This window comes from Erigeron canadensis, chromosome 8, assembly GCF_010389155.1.
Source record: "Erigeron canadensis isolate Cc75 chromosome 8, C_canadensis_v1, whole genome shotgun sequence".
NCBI lineage: Eukaryota > Viridiplantae > Streptophyta > Magnoliopsida > Asterales > Asteraceae > Erigeron > Erigeron canadensis.
This window is the reverse complement of record NC_057768.1, coordinates 22,541,952-22,566,956: the sequence shown is the minus strand read 5'-3', so window position 1 is coordinate 22,566,956 and position 25,005 is coordinate 22,541,952. Positions and strand designations below refer to the sequence as shown.

Sequence of the window (25,005 nt, the reverse complement as noted above, 5' to 3'; positions counted from 1 at the left end):
ATATGTACAAATTTAAGCTAATATTGCGATTTTTTGTTTAAGTAAACAATCAAGCAAATAACAAATGTGAGAAATACACTAAATAACTAACACAACCAAAGTTCATTAGCTAGCTTGTTTTACATAGTTAGTAAATGTACCGTGTATGATTTCATTATAAAATAGGGGGTACTCTGGTTGATCTCTTAGTCCCCTATGGTGATCATAACACAAATTAATCAACAAAATCGTGAAACCAATAACGAGATGACATATATAGGCTGCTACCATTTTCTAGGTCTTCACTTCTTTTGGTCGATATCTCCCATCTTTGCTTTATAATGATGAGTTGCTTTCTATGCTGCTACCAGATCGACTTACAATAACCAAAGAATCGTGAGTAGTCATTTATATATATGAATCAATCATCGGCTGCAACTTTTCCCAGTTATTTATTCTGGTGAGCTGCCTTTTGGCTTAACCTGAAACAACATTTCAATTGTGTTAGTTCTTATTGTACCAAATAGCTAATTCGGATAATTTTGGCTCAAAATGTCAAACAAGTTGTAGAAAACCATGCATAGTTAACTTAAAAGGAGAGTTTCCAAGTCAGTCAAAGTTTATTTTTGTGCATAAAACATTTAACGATTTGTATATAGGGATTATGTGGCTATTAGATACCTAAAAATTTGGGTATAAATCTCTCACATCTTAATATTTTAATTCCAAAAAAAAACATGAGGACCCAATCATTTATCCATTATACAATAAATATTAAAAAATTAGTATGTGGGAGGTTCTATACCAAAACTTAGGTATCTAAAAGCCACTTATACACTTTTCTCACATATATATATATATATAAACTTTCTAACATGGAATAAATTTGATGAACCCTACCTAGCCAATTTTGACCCGTCATATTTTGACCCATTTGGCCATTTCCACAAATAAAATAAATAGCTCTAAAGAAAATGGTCAAATGGGTTAACCATTGCCTATTTGTAATCCTATTTAGTTAAACTGTGATTATTAATAATATTTTTCTGGGAAGCTTCCCCTTTACCCAAAATTTATTATGTAAAAATGGTCAAATGTTAAGAATGGTTCAAATGGGTCAAAAGTTAACCAAATTGTATTTAACAAAACCTTCTAACTATTTTCTTTTAGATACGTAGATAATTACTTAAAAAAATTGTTGAAACTTTAGACAAGTTTTCGGGTCAACCTAACCCATTTCGACCCATGTGTAAAAGTACTTGCTTTGACCAGTTAAGTAACCTGCCACATTTAATTTTTTTGCACAGGAACAGAAAATTACTAACCTGTAATAGCCTATCATTGAAGCTCGATCTTAACTTCAACTCGCCTCTGCGGGTCATATTTTCGTCTGCACTAACACGAAATCTATCATTGAAGCTCGATCTTAGCTTCAACTCGCCTCTTCGGGTTGTCAATTCTAGTATCTCTGCACTAGCATGAAATTGTCGATCATTGAAGGATCTTAGTTTTAGCTCGCCTCTGCGGGTCGTCATTTCATCGAGTATCTCGGCAGAACCGATATCAAAATCATTTTCCATGTTTTCCTCACCAGATCCTTCTTTCTGTTCATACACATTCCAACATCAATACTTAAACATTTTGGTTCTGATACTTTGTAGTTATAGGTATTCAAACATAGACATTAATACAAATGAAAGGAGTGAAAGATGATTTTGTCATTTAGATAATTGAACACGCAGGAAATAGGTAAAAAGATGTACCCGGGAAAGACTCATGCTCTGAACCGGACGCCCAATGTATTCTTCATACTCAGACGCATCTAGTTCTTGGAGATGTTCAGGCGGAAACATTCTGGGAAGAAGATGTTCTCTAATAGGTATGAGCAAGAAAAAAGGCAGAGGAAACAATATCCCACCCGTTGGTATCCATGTGATTCCATAACAAATCAAGAAATAAACCAGTTGGAACATTGTGAACATTGTTATATATTTGAATGGCACCGATTCTACATATGAAGCATGAAGAGATTCCAAGACTCTGTACCAAAACAAAACCACAACAAAGTAAATTCGAATTCCGGCATAAAGTTCAGCTTAACGTATTTGAAAAATGAGATGCTCTTACTTGAAACGCCGGCCAGTAGGGATGAAAAAGAGCAACAATCTCTCCCAGAATTGATTTCCAGGAAGACTATCAATGGACATGTATGCAAAGTATCCCCACAGAACTGAAGTGGGTATCTTTTTGATAGCAGGAATAGCAAAAACTGCAAAGCCCACCAGGATGGATTGCAGCAGATTGGTCACTCGTTGCTCATTGACTCGAACAGGCAAGTAAGCCTCTATATGCTTTTCGGGGTCAAACTTTCCCTTTGTGTCTCCTCCGTCATCACTATTCATTACAGCTTCCTTTAAGTTTTCCAACTCCTTATCGACAACACTCTGCAGAAACAAAATATTGTTTAAATAGAAGAATATTGACGAGATATACTCCAAACACGAACATATAAATTCGTGGCATTATTTGACTGCTAAACAAATTCCCTGAATGAGCTCAATTTAACAATGAGGAGATTTTGTGGCCCAGGATAACAGGTGAAGTATTAACTAGACAAGTTCAGTTGGACATAAAAGGAAATGCCATTTTGATGCAGATAGCAATATAACAATTTCAATCTAAACTTGCCCATGGAGTTGGAAATCATTATATTCAAAAGTTAAAAAGGTTTTCAAAAGTTGGAAGGTTTTAGTAAGAATTCTTGAAACCTGATAAGCCAATAATAATTGTAGTGAAATTATATCTGTAGTAATGCAATTTTCCCAAAAGGAAGCCAGAATAGAAACAGTAGGCATTTTCATGGTAGAGAACATACATCTGAATGAGGTTCCATTTCAACGAAAACAGCATGCATCCTCCCAAAGATTTCTGAGTTACTTTTATCCAGCTTTATACCTTCTTTTGCAGATTTAACCATCTTCTTTCGCATCATCTATCATCATCATCAGAACATTATATATTGAGACTCAACAATCAGACAGTTAGTTAGACGAAAACATAGTCAATGAAAACTATTAATTATGTTTTGGCTTGTCTAACCTGTCTCTTGAGAACCGAAAGACTCCTAGTGTGCATGGGTGATTGTGGAAGAACCCCATTAGAAGGTGGAACGCCAATCAACCCACACATCAAAGTCTGAAGTAACAGATGTCCAATGGGGCAATACAATGTTAGCAAAAATGACAACTTGAATCAATGCAGAAAGAACATCAATTTAAACATACCATGAGCCCAAGCAAAAAGATATCATAATGATAAGCAGACGGGTTTTTAAGGTTGAACTCTTTCTGCTGTGCCATTTGTGCAGCTACACTATGATCGAAAAAGTACAAGGCCGCTATCATCATAGCTGGTACTATCGCAGTAAAAACATGAACTGCGGGAACCTTCACCATATCCTGCAGTGTTAAGGTCCCTTTTACATCAGAACTTAGTCAAAATGTTTAGAACTATGGTGTACATGACTTAGGTAAGCTAATGTACTAGGGGTGTATCATGGGTGGGTCAGTCAAAGTACTTAGTGTAGATTGGATCCATTTGGGTTGATTATAACAATTGATTTCCAAATCTTCAAAGTTTTTATAAATGTCTGGAGTGTGAAATCTAATTACATTGTTTTGACTTATCTATTTTTGAAATATAACTTACATATTACATATACTAGGGTAGGAAATTTTATGCATTGATATTCACTGCACAATTTCAAACCATTCAAATGATCTCAAGTGAGAACCAACATGATAGATCATTTTGGAAGGTATTGTGAGCAATTACTCATAAAACACTTCGTGATTGGTGAACATGCCCTGTCATGTTTGTTTCAGATTTAGGGAATTTTTTTCCTTTCCTTTACGTGTTTGACCCGTTACAGGGAAAATAAAACCCTGTGTCAACCCATCACAAGTAAATTGGTTGAAATTGTCACCACTACATCAAAATGTGAAGCCTTATGCATATATCATAATATCTTTCCAAAACATTTTAATACCTTAATGACGGTCCAATGGGATAACGATGCGGCCTCCCAAGGTAGAGGACAGAAAAGCCTCCTTGGAACTGCATGAGGAAGTTCAGACGGCTTGGCATAAGATAATGCCGTCCACACCAAGACCATAAGTGGAACCCCATAGTCTGCTATAAAGCTTCGTAACCACCCTGTACCAGCACCATAATCAGATCCCTAACAATAAAAAGCACAGTGATAACAATAATATTCCATTTGATATCTGTTAACGTTTACCTGTACCATAACGCCAAGACCTGGCCCCTCTACTCTTCATGGAAGTAATAAGGACACCAAAAGAGAAAATGACCGCTAGCAGACCGTTTGTATAAAGCCACTGGAACTGGAATTCTTCTGCTTTATTGTTTTCACCTTTCGGAACACGAAATTCACTGATTACTCCCTACAGTTCCAGCAAGAAACATGTTAAATGAAAATATTCCCATAAAACGTTGACAACATGGAAAACAAAATGCATGCAGCAACATACATGGACGGCCTCTTGCATAAAAAGCACGGAAATCAGCATGCCAAAAAGCTCTCCGGCAACCCTTGTAAATCTTGTGATAAGTGTGCAAGCATTTAGTATAGCAAGAACACATAGCATAATAGCAGTCCAGAAACAGACCCTGATACAAAAGTCTTACATTAAGATCTTATTAAACGCTTGTTATTAAGCTTTAAAAAGCAATGTAGGTACCAAAGTGTGCATACCAGCCAACCCATGCTAGAAACAATTCCTTTCCCAACTCAGGCCTTCCTTTGGCAAAACCATACAAGTAATTATACATTATTACTGTGGGTTCAGCAACTCCTAATATCAGAAGTGGTTGCCCACCAAAAATCGCATGGATTATTCCACATATGGCAGTTGAAGTCAGCGTTTCCACTGAACTTAAAGTTCCATCTGTCCTCTCAAACAAATATAAGAAAAAATAAAATAAAGAACAGGGTGAGATTCAAATGTTGATTGATGGCATAATGTGTCCGAAAAAAGGCCCCTATTAGTAATAGTATGATAGTAATAACAGTTATACCTGTATCTCGATTCAGCTGCTCACCAAACGCAATGACTGGAAGAGCTGACGCAAAGAAGATATATGCTGTTGGAGCCAATATCCTGAAATGACAGCAAATGAAGTTAAATCAAATCATCACTTTACTACTAGTAGTAATATGTTCTTACAACAACGATACTCAATGCAGTAAAAGGCGAAGGTAGAGAGATTGCTTCCAGAAAGACCTTTGGCAAAAATATGTTTCAGGAATATAAGTGGCATGCAAGTGTTAGTGTGTGTAGGTACAAGAAAACATTAACGTATCTTTATTACTATACCTAAAGGAGGTTTTGAGTCTTGGAGTCTAATCCTAAAAGTAAACGACTACCTATCCCTATGTTCGTTTATCCTAAAAGTAGTAAAATGCTCTTAAATATAGATATAGATCAATGTATACAATATAACTCAAATAACCATCTCGAAGTCAGTCTAGTCGTAAGGTAACCAAAAGTTCACAAAGTAGATCCTAGTTCACACCTTCACGTGATGGCCAGAAATAGTCTTGAACAGCCATCAGGATAATACCATTAAGTTATCTTTAAATAGCACGTTGGATCACTTTATAACATACTGTACAATGTACAGGTAAAAGGTTGGAGGGTCTTTTCTACCATTTAAGTAGAAACTGGAAGGAGCCTCTCTGCTTAGGTAGAGGTAAGGTCCGCCTACACCTAACCCTCCCCGTACACCTTCGAGGTATCGGGGCTCAAAACCCGCGGAAGGCGGCACTGAGCAGTTACTTAATGCACAGTTATGGTAGATTTATCAAATTGGGTGGTACGAATATCACTTGATAAATCCCTGGAACCCAAGATTTTTGTAATACAAAAACCTACCCAAACCGAACCACTTGGACCGACGATCATTGGCATAACAACATTAAGTAAAACAAGTAAAGAAAGATATAGGTGTGTAAGTACCTGGCTCCAGAACATAATGCAGCAACCCAATCTTGCTTATAACACTGCAATCTTCCATGTATATCTTTCTTAATCCCACTAAATGGTTTGTTATCCATGCCCAGTCCAGTGATGTGTTTTATTACTATGATTATATATATATATAGTGATTATATATATGTTTAGTTTTGCTATAGCATTATATTGTATTTTTATAATAACAAGACCAATTGGACAACTGGGTAGAAACCAAAAGAAAAAAAGGTAGGTAATAACAGTGTTGTATAGTAGTACAATGATGAGGTGTACATTAAATTTTGTGGGTTTATTTAGATTTACAGGGTGTTGATTAGCAAAAGGACAATATATGGGGACAACCAAACCCGCGTTTGGTGCCTCCATATAGTATGTTTGGAAAAACGATTTAAATTATGATATATTAAAAGTTGGGAGATAATTAATCCTCATAAAAGAATGACCCAAACATTTTTCTAATTATTGAATGAAACATGTGCCAAAACCAGAGGAGATTAAAATAGAGAATAAGTTATTTTTTTATATAGTTTATGATGATTTTTAGGCTAACATTTAAAATGATTTATCATTAAAGATGGTATTATAGATATTTAAAAAAAAAAAAAAAGATACTGATATAGTAAAATAATTCATTAAGGATAATTATATGTTTCACTTATTTTTTTCTAATTTTATAACATGAGATTATAATTTTTATAAAGTAGTAAATATGTGATAAATTTTAGAATGTTATATTACATACAAGTAAGTTATTTCTTTTTATATTATACATCATATGGTGGCTATCAAATGAGAACCAAATTAAAATGAGAATAAATGAACACTTAAAAACTACATTTTGATGCATTAAAAGTCCATAAAACTGACATAGTGCATAACTAATTATCATTATTTAAGTGTTTAACAACACATTGATCCGTCAAAATAAAAAAAATCACGTTTTGGTTGGATGCATCATTTTGATGAATATGAATCCAAGATGGATGCACAAAACAAAAAACGTGATTTTTTCGATTTGACGAATCAATGTGTTGTAAAACACTTAAATAATGATAATTGATTATGCACTATGTTAGTTTTATGGACTTTTAATGCATCAAAATGATGTTTTTAAGTGTTCTCAGCGTTCTTATTTTAAAAGTGTTCTCACCAGAGTATTATCCATACATCATATAGTTTAAAAAAATTCATATATGCATGTAGTCATTTTATAAAATACCATTTAACGGGGTATTATAATATGATATTATGATGATTATATCATTTACTATAAGATATAAAGATACTAACAATGAGAACTATAGAGAAAAATTTGAGATCATATTGGATTAAAATTTATTTTCAACTTAAGACTGGGTTGAGGGAATAGGGTGACTAGGCGGTGTCAGGTCACCCTCAATTAGCCCAATACCTTTTATTTTCTAATATCTTAAAATCAAAAATATGAGTCTGTGCTAATTTGCTGAGTACTAACCACCGAATACTTGTTTAGTAATACCCAGACTGAATATCTTTATTAAATAACTTAATTTTATCTTTATTAAAAAGATGAAGTAAAACTATAAAAAGAAGGGTAAACGTCAACATCGACGTCCGTTTATTGTTAAAAGCATCACTCAAATTCCAAATAATTCACCACAGATTACGAGTAAATAATTCCAATGTTATGATCTTATCTTTTATCCTTTTATTTATTTATTTATTTATTATTATTATTATTAGATAGTTTAGCAAATTAACCTTTTGATGCTATCATAACTTTATATGAGTGATCATGTTTATCTTGTATATTACACTTGTTTTTTTAATTGAATTTATTTACTAAAATTTATATAGTAGAGCAAAAGTATTCAGTAGAGCATAAGTATTCAGGACACATCAAATTTGGATCATTGATTCACTAGCAATACATCAAAAATAGTTTTAAAAGCAACAAAAGTTATTCAATTTGTAGTTACGATGTTACAACTAAACAACATTTTTGGTTATTTGTTTAGTTATTTTAAAGAGTTCTTGATTATTCAAGTTGTTAATTATTACTTTACTATTAATGATTTGAGGTCATGGGGCAAAAAAGGATTATCGATTAATATTTTTTAAATAAAAACATGACATTGTTTTTGAAAACCAACCCGAACTCGTACCACAACGAGAACCCGTAACCCAACCTCAAAATGTCCGGTTCCTCTCAACACAAATTGTTGGCTCCGACTCTGTTTATTAGGCATTTAAACGACAAAAAAAATTTCTTTTAAAAGGGATAACTTTAATAGCCTATAGCTACCGAATGTTATCTATCATTCAGACATTCACATACATACAAGCAGTGGTGGATCCAGACTTTTTAGAAAGTGGGGCCTAAAGTATTTATTTCATCGCTCTTTTATTCTATTTAAGGGTTGGGTTATTTCTTCTGTTTATGAGATGATCAAGTGTAAAATATATCAAAATTCTATTATTCGGTTACAAGTTGCTGCGTTCGATCTCCCTCCTTCATACACTTTGGATCCACCAATGTAACAAAGACATTAACATTAAGAAAATAAAAACAACATACTTTATGCTCAAAGACATAATAATGCAATGCACATGCTAATCCTGACCAAACGACTAAAAGAGAAACAATTATTAAACTATTCATGCAAAACCTATTTGTTATATTTCTTTTATATTTAATCCATTTTTCATTTTAATTTTGAAGTTTTCTAGGCCGATAGACAAAACAGATATATCTATAATAAAATAATAATTTTGGAAATCGAAATTATTCTCTGTATGTTGATTATTTGTTAAAAGGGAAGTGATATTACTATCACAGAATTTGATTAATTTACCACAATTATGCATTAACTATTTGTACAGTATACTATAATATTTGTACTGTGTGGTAAATTAATCAAATTGGATGATACGAATATCATTTCCCTTTGTTAAATCATAACACGAAATATATGTATGTAACTTTGACTCAATTATAATGACGTCCAAACCCAAGCGAGAAACGTGGAGTTGATATAGCATTCACACTAGAAATATTACCCCGCGCCTTGCGACGAGATATCTATACTCTTTTATAAAACAAACTCCCTCTCCCCCTCCTTAAATATAAGAACCTGAAATGACACATTTACCTTCCATCTTAATACATTCAGTATTTATTTCTATTATATAGACTGTGACTAAAATGACCTTAAAAAAAAATCAACCTCTATCTCTTCCTCACGCAAAAACACACAACAAAAACCTTAACTCAAAATTCTTCCCCCTCCTCCCACCTTTCATATCCCAAATAACAATTCATCACATCTCCGACCGCAATGAAATTACTTTTACGTTAATAATCACGTCATTACCGTCGCCGTTACCGCCGCTGCATTACGCAAACACCAATCTAGTGTACTTAAAGCTTCATCTAGATAGAATCGAAAAAATATTTCATTGGTTGAAGTCAAGTCTGTTGAATCGTTCATTTGTTACATCACAAATCACAAATATAATTATAGCCATATAAAAACATAGATGGTGTAAAAAAGGGATTGTGACACCGGAGTGTAATCAACTATGACTTAATGGTTATGTAATGTAGTGACCTTTCAAACTAGCTATCTGATGCAAGTACCTTCCATTTTTGTTCTTTTCATGTATCCTAACAGGTAACATCTTCTTTGTAACCGGTAATGCCACGTTGGACATAAGAAAGAACATAGATTAAGGCAACAGAGTGTAACCAACTATAAGTAAATGGTTATGTAACGTAGTGACATACGAAAGTATTAAATTGATGTAAGAACCTCTTTGTTTAGTTCACTTGATGTATGCTATCGGGTAACTCCGATGACTTTATACTCCGGTCATCTTCTCTGGCTAATGTCCGGCACTATTTTCGGTAACAACAATTTTGAAACTAGATATAGATGGATATATATATATATATATATATATACACATTTATAAATGCGTTGTACGTAGCTATGGTCCTCCTGTTTCCTCTTCAAGAACTAATCCCTAAATTTGTTCCTAAAATCAATTTCATTTCATTTCTTTCAGTTTTTGATGGTGAAAAACCTTAATCCCCAAATCGGATTATGTTATGATCACCTCATCATCGTTAACCATAAAGATCCGGCCATTCCATCCCCACCGCCATCAAGATCAAACAACGTTGGTTTACAACGGGGGTAAAGATGGGTGGGGGGGGGGGGTTGACAAAGGATGACGACGTGGTTGTCTGGGTGGCAGCTAACATTTGTTTATTTTATTTGTGTAGTCAGCGGTGGCACGTGTTTGGATGTGGAGGAGGTGGAGAGATGGTCGCACCTCTTGAATGGAACAAAAAATGAGACTGAGACCACCTACTACAACCTCATCGGAGTCTAAGACCATCTACCATCTATCTCGTCGAAGTTTACAACCCAAAACCGTAATCATGAGCGGACAACAGGTCAATCGGTACATGAAAAGAGCAAAAATGAGAGCTTTTTACATCAGATTACCCGTTTTAAAGATCCTACATAACATAACTATTCGGTCATAGTTGGTTACACTCTAGTGTCATAATCCCAAAATAAAATTAACATTGTTACCGGCTACCGGTACAACAGGTCAACCGGTATATTAAAAGAACAAAAATAAAAGATACTTACATTAGATAGCCAATTGAAAAAGTTATTACATTATATAACAATTGACTTATAGTTGGTTACACTTGAATGACATAATCCCTATAAAAAATTACTAAGCCGTAAATATAATTTGCAATAAAATTATTTGAAAGGAATAATAATATCTCAATTAAAAGGCAAAACATAACCGTAAAACATAAATGATATTAAACAACATGGATTAACCATTTCTATTTAAGAAAATCAATTACTACACTAACATCCATATCTACACATTTAGTCCAGTGATAAGCAAAAGCAAAAAGTAATTATCCAAACTTGATTATATCTTATTTGTGTGTGGACTTGTATTAAGAAATGGACATAGAAAAATGATAGGAAACTATAACTGATACAATAATTTAGATATTTTTTTAGATGAAATGTCTTTAGATCAATACATATGAAACTTGTAAGAAGTGAATTAAAATTAGTTAAGATATAAAATTGTTTATGTAGTTTTACTTTTTAAATTTTAAGTAACTTTCTAGTATATATTAAATAAATATCAATATTGATAACAGGGGTTGAAATAATTTAAAGATGTAGGCTTTGATATGTTAGCTCCCTATGCATAAAATGTTGTACTTGTACCATATGCATGAAGGCTTGTAAAAACATATAGTAGCTTTTTAGTATATAGATAATTAGTGATAAAAAAATATATATATTGACGTGTGTAATCTACTAATTATTTTTTTCCCAATCTTCTCTTCTCATTTTTCCACATGTCTTCATCTAATTGCTAAAAATATTTTTAGTTTATTCTTTTAAAATGATTTATCATTCCCTTTTGGAGTTGAAAGGTACTCTATACAGTATGACATAAATACCCCCTTCTATTATTCTACAACGTCATCTTTTTTATTCACTATTTTAAGTATATCCATTATCATACTTAAAATACTCTTAATGAAATAAATTACACCATCAGTCTCTCAACTCTTAAACTAACTACACTAACCATTATATTAATTACATACATCAATAGCCTACACTTATCATTGTCACCACCATCAGTCGCCGCCGCCACTACCACATTGCCGTCACCGTAGCCACATTACTCGGGCACCATGTTAGTTAATATAAAGATAATTGATGTAACGAAATAGTGTACTTACATTAATGGTTGAATGATTCATGCAATATATAATTTTTTTTAGAGTATTATAGTTATATTAGAGGTATATATTTAGTAAGAATATTTTAATAATGAATAAAAAAGAACGATTGTTTAAGTTTATCAAAAAAAAAATTGAGAAATTTAAAGGAAGTATAGTTTATTAGGTACGGATTATTATATAACTAGTTCTAATACCTGTACGATGTACGATAGCTATATAGATTGTATCATAAAAAAATTCGAATAAGCCTCATACATGATTTGTGAGTATTTGTGATTAAAGTAAACCGATAATCGAAGATAAGTTATAATAAACAGTAATGATAAATATAATATATGTTTAGTTAGAGTTTTAGATTTAACTTAATTTTTTAGAATCACATCAAAATCAGAACTTGTAAGCATAGCGAATGACGCCAAATATTCTTGTGGTTTCGGATCTTAATAACTTATTATAAGTAATAAAAGTTGAATAAGTGAGAAAGAAAAAGAGACAATCTATTAATGAGAAAACGATCAACCAAATAAGGTCATAATGCTTTTTCTATTAATAAGTCAAGAATTTGAGTTTAATTCAGAATTTGAATCTATAAACAATTAAAAAAACTAATTTAATAAAATAAAATAAATAAAAGAACATGTGTCAATAAAGGATTATGTCACGTGTCGTTTTAAGAATACCTCAATCTTGTTTTAGTTTATCAGTAAATATCTACCAATATACTAAAATAGAATTGCAATATATTTGATGCGACATGTGACGCTTTCTTTGAACGACACGTGTAATAAGTTAAGTTTCCTAATTTTTAAGATGCTAAACATTTATCCAATAATAATCATATTTAATATATATTTTAATGATTGTGTTCTTATACATTTACAATTATCTTTATACGTTTACAATTATTCTTCATTAAATACTCCTAAATATTATATGATAACTATAAGGGGTTTTCTAATATATGCCCTAAGGGCACATATAAATTACACTTATTATGTCATATATTCTTATTGAAACTTGCAATACATATTAATAACATTAATCTTTTATTTTATGTCATATTTACCCTTTTATTATTTCCTACTATATTTTCCTACTAAAGTAAATATTTTTAATTTCTTTTAAAATTTTTGGTTCATCACAAACTAACTTTCTACCAATTGTTTTTGTTACATCTTTATGTATTATTGCTGCCATTTGTCTTATATTACACCCAAATTAACACTGATTTTATAAATTTGTAATTAACACTAGCATGTGAATGTAAGGTAAGAAGTTTTCAATATATTAAACAAAAATTGTCGTCAATTTTACATTCGATCATTTGGTGAACAAAACCTGACCAAACAAACTGTATTGTTTTAATAAAAGAAAAAGAAGATTAAGCTTTGAGTTTGGTCATGTTTTACGGTGTTTGTTAAACATACTCATGTATAAGTTTGTACTATTTAATAGTCGTTTCAGCCTATACATATTCATCAATACGTAAAGGTATATTTTCTAACCCACTTTGTGAATTATTAGCATGAGTATAATTGTGATGTAATCGGATCTTGGTAGATACTTGAACGGGGTGAATGTTATACAAAATTTGGATTGTCTTCCTATAATAAAGAATCTACCAATAAATTAGAACATGAAATATTCTTGAAACGACACGTGGCATAATCCTTGATCAGCACGTGTGTTATTTATTTTAAATAAGTTTTTTTAATTGTATATAGATTTAATTTTCTTATTAGATTTAGAATTAAACTTTAACTTTTGGCTTATTAATATAAAAGACATTATAACCTTATTTGATTGACGTTTTCTCATTAATAATTTATCTCTTTTTGTTTCTCAATTCTTCAACTCCTATCACTTATAATACGTTATTAATATGAAGACTTCAAAATTTTGAGTTTACGATCCGAAATAACTAGGCTATTTACCGTCATCCATTGTGTTTACAAGTTCCGATTTTAATGTGATTCTAAAAATTTACAATAAATTCAAAACTCTAACTAAACATATATTATATTTATCATTAGTGTTTATTATAATTTAGCTTCGATAATCGATTTATTTTAACCATAATTTATTTCATACTCACAAATCATGTGATATGCATATTCAAATTTCTTTATACAAAAATTTATATAGTTACCGTACATCGTACGAGTATTAGGACTAATAATATAATATACAATATTCCTCGCTCAAAGGAAAAGGATGGATGATTTTGATACTAAACCTCTATCAATCACATGAAGTCCTATGACAAAACATATCTTTTGGTTGCAAGGGACAGAAACCATCAAATCTTTGCGGTATATACCTCATTTATGACTCAAGAAGAACATATACTACTTTCAAATCATGAACTTAAAAAATGAAAACAAAATCTACGATCATATTTACTTGGTTAAATGAGATGATGTGATGGTGTCACCAAGTACAACAGGATGCGAGTATGTTTTGTAGGCACCAAATCAATGAACGCACGACGAAGATAGCTCATATATCTAATGTACATATAAACAAGAACCGCCCATCTTCCTCTTTTAACACATCAACAGAAGAGCTTCACGGGTTCGACCAAGCAGACTAAGTGCGGTTGCAGCAATGTGATGTCCGCTTAGCCCGGCTAGAGCAAGTTGTTCCATAGGTGTTGCATGCTCCACGTAGTTGTCTGGTAACACAATGGGCCTCCACTGGAAATGCCAATACATATAAGCAAGGTTAAGGTCTATCTATTTAAATGCAAAAAGATCATGCAGTGGGCAAATGGGTCAAAGGGATCAGATTTTATCGATGTTGGGTCAAAATAGGTTAAGATCTGACAACCAACTCTTTTCTTTCATCTTTTGTCTACTTCAAGGGTCATAACATTAAACAGATTACAAAAGCTATATACTAATTCAAGCCCCCAGGGGTTCAGATAAGTTGGTTGAGGACAACGTTGTAAAACTCGGCCCAGTACCCGGAATCGGCTCGGGGATCGTGGGTAAAAGGGTCTGTCAGCCTGACTGGGCCTAAGACTCTCAGCATCTCGGGTTAGCACGGTCAAACTCGGTCAAGACTCGTGTGACTTGGCCTCCATTCTTCTTTCTTGACTCTAGCCGTTGGGTTGTTTAAGGAGATAAAAGAGGAGAGAAAATAGAGAGGAAAGAGAGAGAGGAGGTAGTGGTAGGGCGTATATATGCGGATTAGGGTCATAAGTCCATTTATATACATACCACACATTGACAATATATCATAACACCCCCTCTATTTCCATCTTCTAGCATTTGTCAACAATAGTCCTTATATTTCATTTCACCAACCCTTCCAATAACTTGTTAACATCAACTTTAACTCTTTCACAACGAAGACTTGAAAACTTAATACCCATTTTCTTTTATCTATGTTTATAGTAATTTTTAATCATGTATACACATTTATATGGGCATATCATACGTACAGCATGTTGTACGTATGATGGGTACAATTATGTAGAAAATCAGGGGGCATTTTTGATACATATATAAGTTTAAGGGTCAAAATGTAAAATCAGGGGGCATTTTTGTGTGTGTAGTACACAACCTTGGGTACTCCAGGCTGTACCCATCATTTATATATATAAAACACAAAATTCGGCTAACATCAAGCGGAGTCTGAGTTTCCAAAACCCTGAACCCCCCCCCCCCGGCCCGGTTCCAACTGAGCCCGAGTCACGAGTTCCCCAACTAATGTAAGACCCCCGACAAAACATAAAGGTGTGGTGTTCGATCCTTGAAGTTGATATCCCTGCATGGCCTTAACTATTTACTAATTCAATGGTCTACATATCAAAAAACTAGCTTAGAATGTTGCAAACACTTCATTATGTCTAAGGCTTCTCTTAAGCTTTCATCCATTTCTTATTTAGCTCCTTTTTCTTACCCATCTGGCCTACCATAAAAAAGACTTTTGAACAAAGTTGGGATACTTACCCGCTTTAGTACATTAGGCTATAGAAGTCTTGAACCATTGCACTTAGTTTGAGTATTAAACAATTTACCATCTTTAACAGGCAGAGAAAGCAAAGTCCATTTTTTATCAAAAGAAGTTCATTTTTATGCAAATTTAGCATGTTGTTACATTTTTGTAAGACCATTATATGTTGACAACATGAAACCAACTACAATGGTTCAAGAAGTTGCACAATCCACTAGTTAAGACAGCTTTGACCTATTACTTAAGAAATGGTCAATTCATTTTATCTCTCACAAGTCAAATAGAACGAACGTGTCCAAAGTACTCCACATTGTATTGCTGATGTGTGATTGAAACTCATAAATCTTTTATTCGAGATATTAGACCATTAGTAATATAATATTCTTTTAGTTATCATGTCTGATGCTCTAACTAGTTGTAAATTTTCTGAACATAAGGGTCGTCGAATTAACCCAAACCAAACCCATTTACCAGCCCGCCTTCCCATTTAGCCACATCTACAATCAAATGAAATACAAATACCTTGACTGTTCCATCAAGTTTCCCATCAAGAGTTATGAATTGTGCAACATGTGATCCAAACCCTCCAATAGAGCCTTCCTCAACCGTGATTAAGAACGAGTGATTTTCACATAATTGTCTCACAAGCTTTATATCCAGTGGCTTGCAGAATCTTGCATCAGCAACAGTCACATCAATCCCAAGTCCTGAAAGAAGGGACTGAGCTTTAAGGCAATTCTGGACCATCGCTCCATAGCCAAGCAAAGCAATGTCCTTACCCTCTACAAGAACCCTTCCCTTACCAATCTGAAAACAAGATCTTTAAGTTCAGGAATAAAATGAAAAGGCATCAAGTGATTTAAAAATTCCTTTTCATATGAGATACGATAAACAAAGAAGAAAAATTAATCAAGTGGATGGAGGAACACTATAACTTGTTTGCAAGAAAAAAACGATGGGAAACGTAATGAAATAGATGAAAGATCGGACCACATATTACCTCAATGGGAACTCCATGGTATATAGAGCTGTTTGACTTCACGATGGCACCTCTTGGATATCGGAAGCAGACGGGCCTATCATCAATGCAAGACGCAGTGGCTACCATGTTAGCAAGCTCAACCTCATCAGAAGGTGCCATAACGATCATGTTTGGTAAACATGACATAAAGGTTATATCGAAAGCTCCACAATTTGTGGGACCATCAGACCCTACCAAACCGGCACTTGGAATCACGAAACGCACTGGTATCTTTTGCCTATCTACATCATGAACGACCTAAAGAAGTGCAATAGAAATGGATCAGTAAGACTGGTTATGATTTCCACTGCCAAATTCATGATATTAAAGAACAAAATCGCATGTTCTGGTTATGTTCTATTTTAACTTTGAATGACTAATAATACTTACAATTTTCAGATCTAAATATATATAAATAATGATATATATTACCTGAATAGATGTAACCATTGATTAACAAGTCACATAGATTAGTTGAACCAACAGGCCTTTGGCCAAATGGTATAAGTTTACCCATTAACCAAGTAATTGTGGGTTCAACTCCCCCAGTAGGACAATGTTGAAGGGTGTGTAGGTCTGGGATTAGAAAAAGATTGGCATGTTGTGTGACAGGTTGTAGCATGTCATTTATAACACAGGAGACTGATATGTACCAATGGCTTGCATAATTAAATGGATAGGCTCGAGAACCAGTAAACTCCTAAATTGATTAAACAAGAACAATAAAACTCTGAATAATATTTCACACCCTTCATACTACAATCATATAGATTAACCTCTAACTTGATCCCTAAGATTTACCTAATTAAATAAGATCCTAATAATACTTTCCTAATTATCAATTAAATAATAATAATAATAATAATAATAATAATAATAATAATAATAATAATAATAATAATAATAATAATAATAATAATAATAATAATAATAATAATATAATAATAATAATAATAATAATAATAATATAATAATAATAATAATAATAATAATAAATAATAATAATATAATAATAATAATAATAATAATAATAATAATAATAATAATAATAATAATAATAATATAATAATATAATAATAATAATATAATAATAATAATAATAATAATAATAAAATATAATAATATAATAATAATAATAATAATAATAATAATAATAATAATATAATAATAATAATAATAATAATAATAATAATAATAATAATAATAATAATAATAATAATAATAATAATAATAATAATAATAATAATAATATAATAATAATAATAATAATAATAATAATAATAATAATAATAATAATAATAATAATATAATAATAATAATAATAATAATAATAATATAATAATAATAATAATAATAATAATAATAATAATAATAATAATAATAATAATATAATAATAATAATAATAATAATAATAATATAATAATAATAATAATAATAATAATAATAATAATAATAATAATAATAATAATAATAATAATATAATAATAATAATAATAATAATAATAATAATAATAATAATATAATAATAATAATAATAATAATAATAATAATAATAATAATAATAATAATAATAATAATAATAATAATAATAATAATAATAATAATATAATAATAATAATAATAATATAATAATATAATAATAATAATAATAATAATATAATAATAATAATAATAATAATAATAATAATAATAATAATAATAATAATAATAATAATAATAATAATAATAATAATAATAATAATAATAACTACTTAAATATTATAGATTCACACTTAGCACCCCTGCACTCTTAATCCACGGTTCTTATCAGAGACTTACTTGCTAAACGCCTTTTTGTCCATTTTATAAAAGAAGATTATAAATGAATAAGATTTTCCTGATTACTACAATGATAATCTAAATATTTGAGTAAAGAAATTTAAGATTTTTTATACAACTATAAAAAAGACGTATTGGAGCAATTTTAACCCATTTGACTTCTTTCCCTGATAGCTATTTCATTTAATTGGCCTTTATGATATAAATTACTGCCCAAATTTACTGGTAAGACCCAGCAGCAGTTTTATTCACTTGGCCTTTGATATAAAATCCATGATGCAATTCATTCTGAAGAAGTGACCTGCTCTCCTTGCTTAACTAGTTACTGGCTTGAGTATAGGGGAGAAAGAGTTAACCTGATCATATGCTCTCTGAAGAAAAGTAGATGGTATAATACAAAATGGCTTCAATCCACCACATGCTAAACCAGCCGAGAATGTGACTGCATGCTGTTCCGCCATACCTACATCAAACAGCCTGTCCGGAAACTTTTCTTGAAATAGTTTAAGTGACTGTTCCATTCCCATTCCTGCATGCACTACCATAATATCTTTGTCTAGCTGTGCTTCCATAGTCAAAGCCTCAGCAAATCGATCACTATATGTTTGGCTACGGCTACTCGGTTGTGGGTCTGGGTCAAACGGATCTGTTTCGTATGAGAGAAAAAGAAGTAAACATTTAGTTTGTGAAAGAGTTCAAAAAGGGTTTTGGAATCAATTCTACTTCTCAAGTTTTCTTACAGATTACAGAATTCTATCTGCATAGTCTTTTATAGTAGCTAAGATAGTGAATAAAGCATATATAAATTATGTTATTGTACTCCACCCATTACATCGAAGTTACTGATAACTTCATCCATCTTGTGGAACATGAAACACGCCAATGTGAATTTGATAAAAGCATTTGATTGAATTAATCGACAGTTTAAGCATCTAAAAGGATCTTTGAATTGTGTTTGACAAAAAATGACTGAACACTTCAAAAGCATAGCATAAACCTGATATAATACATTAGCATAAAGCTGATATAAGACATTGGGTTTTGGCAATCTTTGTCCAACGATTTATAAAACTAATTTAGTATTATGTTTCATCTATGGGATGACCAGGATAAACTAAAATAATCAACTAAAAAAGAATCAAGTCAAACAAACCCCAAGTCATCCTATAAATGCTAAACCTCCTAGTATATCCATTTATTTGAAAAGGATGATTACAGTGTAAAATCATCCAAAAAAAAAAGTTGCACAAGATTTTGACAAAAAAAAAAGCGGTCAAATCATTTAACAAAATTTTGTGTTTAATAAAGTCAGTCAACAAAATTTCATTGATATAGCTAAACTGGTGATGATATGTTGTTTTTAATGATAATAAGATATTAATATGTCAACCTTTATAAAGTTTTACAAGAATGGATAAAAATGTTTATGTTGAAGCATATCTGCTAAAAAATTACCCATTCTAACCAGTTATCCAAGTTGCCAATTTTGTTACCCTAATTTGTCATCATCAAATGATGAAATACACGCTAACATAGGCACATAGAGCATAAAAGCACATACCTTCCTTGAATTTGTTTGATAGACCAATCTGCTTCTCAGATTGAACTTCTTTATCTTCCTTAGTTATAACATGAACCAAAACAGGACCGGTCGAATCCAGGGATGCAACTTGATCAAGAACACAAATAAGGTCTTCAATATTGTGGCCATCCACGGGACCAATGTAATACAAACCAAGTTCTTCAAACAGAGTGGACCCTAGTGGACCGATCATACCACGTGCATATTCATCGACTTTGGCTGCCCATTCATACATACCCTTACCGAATTTTTTTGTTAAACCCTACAGAATGAGATCATAAATTGTGTAATTATGGATAGTAAATATTGTGGTGGATTAAGTTAAATCAACAGTATCTCCTACACAAAATGGCACAATCTGATAACACCTAGAGAATATTTTAAATTTTTAATTGGGAAAAAAAAAGTAAATAAGAAATTTATGCAATATCTATATATGGGTTGCCGCTAAGTTGACAGGAAACTGTCCACCAAAATGGTCCACTTTCGTGAGCTACATTCTATTATATAATGCTTGACTTTATCGGATCTATAAGCATATCAAACATAATATTTGACTTCTAATCCCTATTTGTAGAATTGCTTCATAATGAAAACAATCATATTACTTATTCTAATTATAGAAAAACCACATAAGTACCATCATTGCCTACCTTACTAAGTAACCCTGAATAACACAAGTTTGACACAAATGTTTTCCAGCAAAGCTACACAACCATATGGCCATATCTACTCCACACCTTCGTCCCAAGTGGGACTTGAACCCACAACTACTTAGTTCGCGAGTGACTAAGATAACTCCATAAATGCTATCCCAAAGGCTGCTGGTAGGGTGATACAATAATATTATAGAAAATGAATACATCAAACATGGAATTGACACACTTCAACAACTTGCATGCATTGCTAGAATTTGCTCTATCAGATATACAAAGAACAAAAATCATTTGTAAGAACAACGTTTCAACTAGAAACTGAAGTCGTAAAAGCAGTTGGAATATTGTCCAAGGGTCATAGTAACCGTCCTCTTACAAAATCAGTTGACATTACAAAGTCTCATCATCAAGCACCTTGTACAGGGCACATATCGAAACAAATGTACCAATTTCCGATTGTCAAAAGGAAAGAATCCAAAGTTGCATGTTTTCTTGGTAGTAATAATTACAAAGGTTTTTCTAAAATGCACCCTAAATGCACATATCAAGGATATTTAATAAACAAATTTAAATGCATCACAGACACAGTTGTAATTAACAATCTGCTATTATTTGAACTTTGAATTGCTTTAAATACTTTTGTATTACCCAACTCTTTTGGATCCTATGGGCAATACTGGTATATTTGAATATTTTCAAAGATTATAATATAAACTAGAATAAATATAGTAGAATCTTTTACACATTAAAGGCACATGTTCCAAAAAGCAAATTTATAAAAATTCACCATATGGACCCACTCCTTTTAACAAAGGTGATTTGTATTTAACCAACAACTGGACATGCTTATTATACTATTCTTTAAAAAACATAATACCTTGGCAGCTTCTCTAAATTTTCGGAACAATCTGCTAGACTGCAATTTGCTAAAAGCGCTTGAGAGTGCATTAATTGGTGTTATAGGGGACACCTCCAGTTTTGGGTGTAATGACTGACGACTGTCATTTAATATTACAACCATATCAGAATCCAGATATCCTGCATTGCTCATTGCCTCATATAGCTGGCCAGCCACTAGTGTTTCATTGCTTATAACTGCAACAATGCGTTCTCTCTTCCCTTTAAGATCTCGTGCAATTGCCATTCCTACATACCACAACAATTCAAACTTAAAAGCAAATTCGTAAAAATTTTCACTTGCACTGCCAACTTATCACTTTCTAAGGAAATGAGTGTAACTATAAGAATAACAACCATTAGATAAAACCACCTTAGCAAAATTAATCAACCGTTTTGTCCACATACGCATTTTGTACAGCTAAGATGCCACATCAGCAAAAGTTGACCAATCTAACAGGTTGTAATGTTTATATTGGTTAGGAGCAGAACATGCATGTGGAGAGATAGTACCACAGAAACACCAACCCTGGGGTTTGAACCCTTGACTACAAGGTTAATAACATTAAACTCTATCAAATGAACTAGTTAACAAATAGTTGCAACTATTAATATAGTATAGTACTAAATAGATTGTTGGCCTGTGGCAGCATTCTTTAAGACATATGCCCGCCCCTTTACACTTCCACTAGCTGTGTATACCTTGGGAACTTTTTTGTGGGGCAAAAAAAAAAAGAGGAGTATGAAGTGTCAGCTTCTAACGAATCCAACAAAAAAGATTATAATGGTTGTCATCCCTGATAAGAAATGTTGGATATATCACTGCTTTTGACAGCACTCCAAGAGTGGGCATATATTTGAAAAAGTACTTTTAACCAGTTCGAACATGTTAAAGTCTGGACAAAACCATACCAAGTCCAGCAGATATACTGTTGCATCCATGGCCTGCACCAAAAGGGTCAAACTCACTCTCCGAACGACATGTATATCCAGAAATTCCATTCTTTTGTCTAAGTGTATTCATAGCAGGCCGCCTTCCAGTGAGAATCTTATGAGCATACGTCTGTTCACATTTCATAAGACTCAACCACCATACAATATTTATCGCTAAAAAATACAATTAAAAAAAATCACAGAGGACCCTTAGTAAAAAACTAATAATTAACAAAAGAAGTTGCAAGCAAAAAGGATCTTGATAATCTTTTTAAGCTGAAATATTTTAAAGACAAACTGCAAAAAATATCAATCTACGATCCCATTATTTAATTTGGTCCCCGAACATTATATTTATTACTAAAACTGCTATACATTTAAGAACCGGGTACATTAGATACTTTTGATCAGAAACCTCTTATATGCTTATGTGGCTGACTGATTTAATAATTAATAAAAGTTTTCGAACGACCTACGAATGTCGTAAATAAAACCTTAAAGTCCACTAACGCTATTTACTAAGTTTCTTTTGAAGAGTTAATCATGCTACAGCGGATTATTATACTAAAGTTTGCTCATGTTATATATTTATATTGCAAAGCGATAAAGAAATTGTAGCGGTCGTAAAATAGGCAGGTTAAGGATGCTGCAAGATAAGTATAAGGATGCACACTTACTTGTTCTCCAATATCCCACAATATCTTGTCCATGGGTGCAGAAAAGACACGGTGTATAGCAATGGTCAACTCGACCACGGACATGCTGGCTTTCACGGACTTTTGAGTTTCATTCCTTATAAACGACAACTCTGAGCGAATATCATCGGCCAATTCTTTCAATTCCTACACAATGCCGGGTCAGCAAATGATGGCAGAAATTACAAATGAACAAGTTATATTATAATACCTTGTGAGACAAGTTCTTCAAATGCATCGGGGTTTCAATAGTATCAAGAATCGGTGTCGGGAGCCTGTCCTCATCACCTGCTTGAGGTAAAGCACATAATCTACCTCCCCGTCTCTGTCACACCAAAGATAAAAAAAAAATGGCACTAGGCATTAATAAATAAAAATTTAAAAATATAACCACAAAAGTACAAATTGATAAATTAACTAGCTTTTCCCTTTTACAACCACGGTGCTGATACATTGTTTTGGTAAATAATTATAAAGAAAAAGGTACCCTATATACGACTGAGTAACAAAATTCTGAAAATGTAAATGGAAAAAGAAAAATCCTACAATGCGCTTCTTTAAAACCCCAAACGATTCCGCTGAACTCACATCGATCTAAATCAACAATTCCAAATATCACATAAGTAGCAACTCATTTATATCTATACTACCTTATAAAGCATTCAGGGTGTATCTTAAAATCTAAAAATATTAAGTCAAAGCAAATTCAAATTAATCAAAACTTAAATTTAACTTATAACTACTAATTTGAAACTTCGTGTAACAATACATGTAAATAAAATAAAATAAAAACACAACTTTGTAGCAAACCGGATATCGCCATATAAAGGTAACACCTTTTAGCCATTTGATCCACGTGCATTGCACGGGCACATTTCTAGTTCATTCACTAATAATGATTGGTAGCCAACATAAGACAAGTAAATAGCTTAAACATAACCTCGGATTCTATGTCTCATTATTATAATAACAATTACTTACAATCAAGATCATAGCTAGAATAATTAAGAAAAATATTAAGAAAAAGGGTGTACTACTAACCTTTGAAGAAATTGATGATGATCTAGAATTGAAGCTGATTTTGAGAATTTCCCCATTATTACTATTAAAAACAATATTTGATGGTGAAGAATTTGAGAATTTATTATTTAGATAAGTATTATATTGAGAACCTAAACAACAATGTTGTGAACAAGAAGAAGAAGGAGAAGAAGCACTAGTTGTCATTTATTTATTTATTATTTTTTTTTTCACTAACAAACAAACCAGATTTTATATCAAAATTGAACTAAAAAGAAAGAAAATAAAAGGATTGAATTGAAGAGAAATGAATTGATTTGGTGTTTGTTGTTGGAACCTGAAACAGTTGGTGTTTGTTGTTAAAACAGATGGAGATTAGACACAGAGAGAGAGGCTTGGTGGGTTTTTTTGTTTGTTAGGCTGATTTTCAAAGAAAACCGGCCCCCACTCTGTCTTTCGTACCGTATCGGCTTTCTTGTTATTGGGTTTCAAAACATTACCATGGTTCCAAATCTTTAAACTACCAATTTTTATTAGAGTAATAAATAAAAAAATAATAAATATTTATAAATAAAAATTAAGTAGAACCATTAAAGTAATGT

General features: G+C 31.9%; 2 protein-coding genes across 3 annotated transcripts; both read right to left on the bottom strand.

Annotated features, from left to right (window-relative positions):
• Positions 1-87: 87 nt before the first annotated feature.
• On the bottom strand, positions 88-6,243 carry LOC122578840 (probable boron transporter 6). The gene is made up of 13 exons (XM_043750887.1): positions 6,021-6,243; positions 5,080-5,162; positions 4,757-4,949; positions 4,533-4,671; positions 4,280-4,445; positions 4,028-4,194; positions 3,264-3,437; positions 3,079-3,174; positions 2,855-2,971; positions 2,107-2,423; positions 1,743-2,019; positions 1,305-1,583; positions 88-461 (listed from the first exon to the last, which is right to left on the bottom strand). Exons 1-13 carry the CDS (start codon positions 6,116-6,118, stop codon positions 432-434), a joined length of 2,136 nt encoding a protein of 711 aa, XP_043606822.1. The 5' UTR covers positions 6,119-6,243; the 3' UTR covers positions 88-431.
• A 7,758-nt stretch (positions 6,244-14,001) lies between these two features.
• LOC122579996 (probable 1-deoxy-D-xylulose-5-phosphate synthase, chloroplastic) lies at positions 14,002-24,622 on the bottom strand. Of its 2 annotated transcripts, XM_043752262.1 has the most exons (10): positions 24,425-24,622; positions 23,595-23,708; positions 23,366-23,530; positions 22,668-22,818; positions 21,736-22,004; positions 20,182-20,464; positions 18,977-19,266; positions 16,781-17,059; positions 16,303-16,587; positions 14,002-14,516 (listed from the first exon to the last, which is right to left on the bottom strand). In XM_043752262.1, exons 1-10 carry the CDS (start codon positions 24,608-24,610, stop codon positions 14,367-14,369), a joined length of 2,172 nt encoding a protein of 723 aa, XP_043608197.1. In that variant the 5' UTR covers positions 24,611-24,622; the 3' UTR covers positions 14,002-14,366. The 2 variants fall into 2 exon arrangements, with proteins under 2 accessions (XP_043608197.1, XP_043608198.1); XM_043752263.1 differs by lacking the exon at positions 14,002-14,516 and having other exon boundaries at positions 16,374-16,487.
• Between the last annotated feature and the right edge of the window lie 383 nt (positions 24,623-25,005).

Bases quoted from the DNA above. Each gene is read 5' to 3' on its own strand.
- LOC122578840 (XM_043750887.1), bottom strand. From the start codon at position 6,118: ATGGATAACAAACCATTTAGTGGGATTAAGAAAGATATACATGGAAGA. The intron at 5,163-6,020 runs GTACTTACACAC...CTGTCATTTCAG, and splicing joins GCATTATGTTCTGGAGCCAG to GATATTGGCTCCAACAGCAT. The intron at 3,438-4,027 runs GTATTAAAATGT...TTAACACTGCAG, and splicing joins CCCATTGGACCGTCATTAAG to GATATGGTGAAGGTTCCCGC.
- LOC122579996 (XM_043752262.1), bottom strand. From the start codon at position 24,610: ATGACAACTAGTGCTTCTTCTCCTTCTTCTTCTTGTTCACAACATTGT. The intron at 23,709-24,424 runs GTTAGTAGTACA...TTGGTGTGACAG, and splicing joins CATCATCAATTTCTTCAAAG to AGACGGGGAGGTAGATTATG. The intron at 19,267-20,181 runs GTATGTGCTTTT...CATACGAAACAG, and splicing joins ATCAAACAAATTCAAGGAAG to ATCCGTTTGACCCAGACCCA.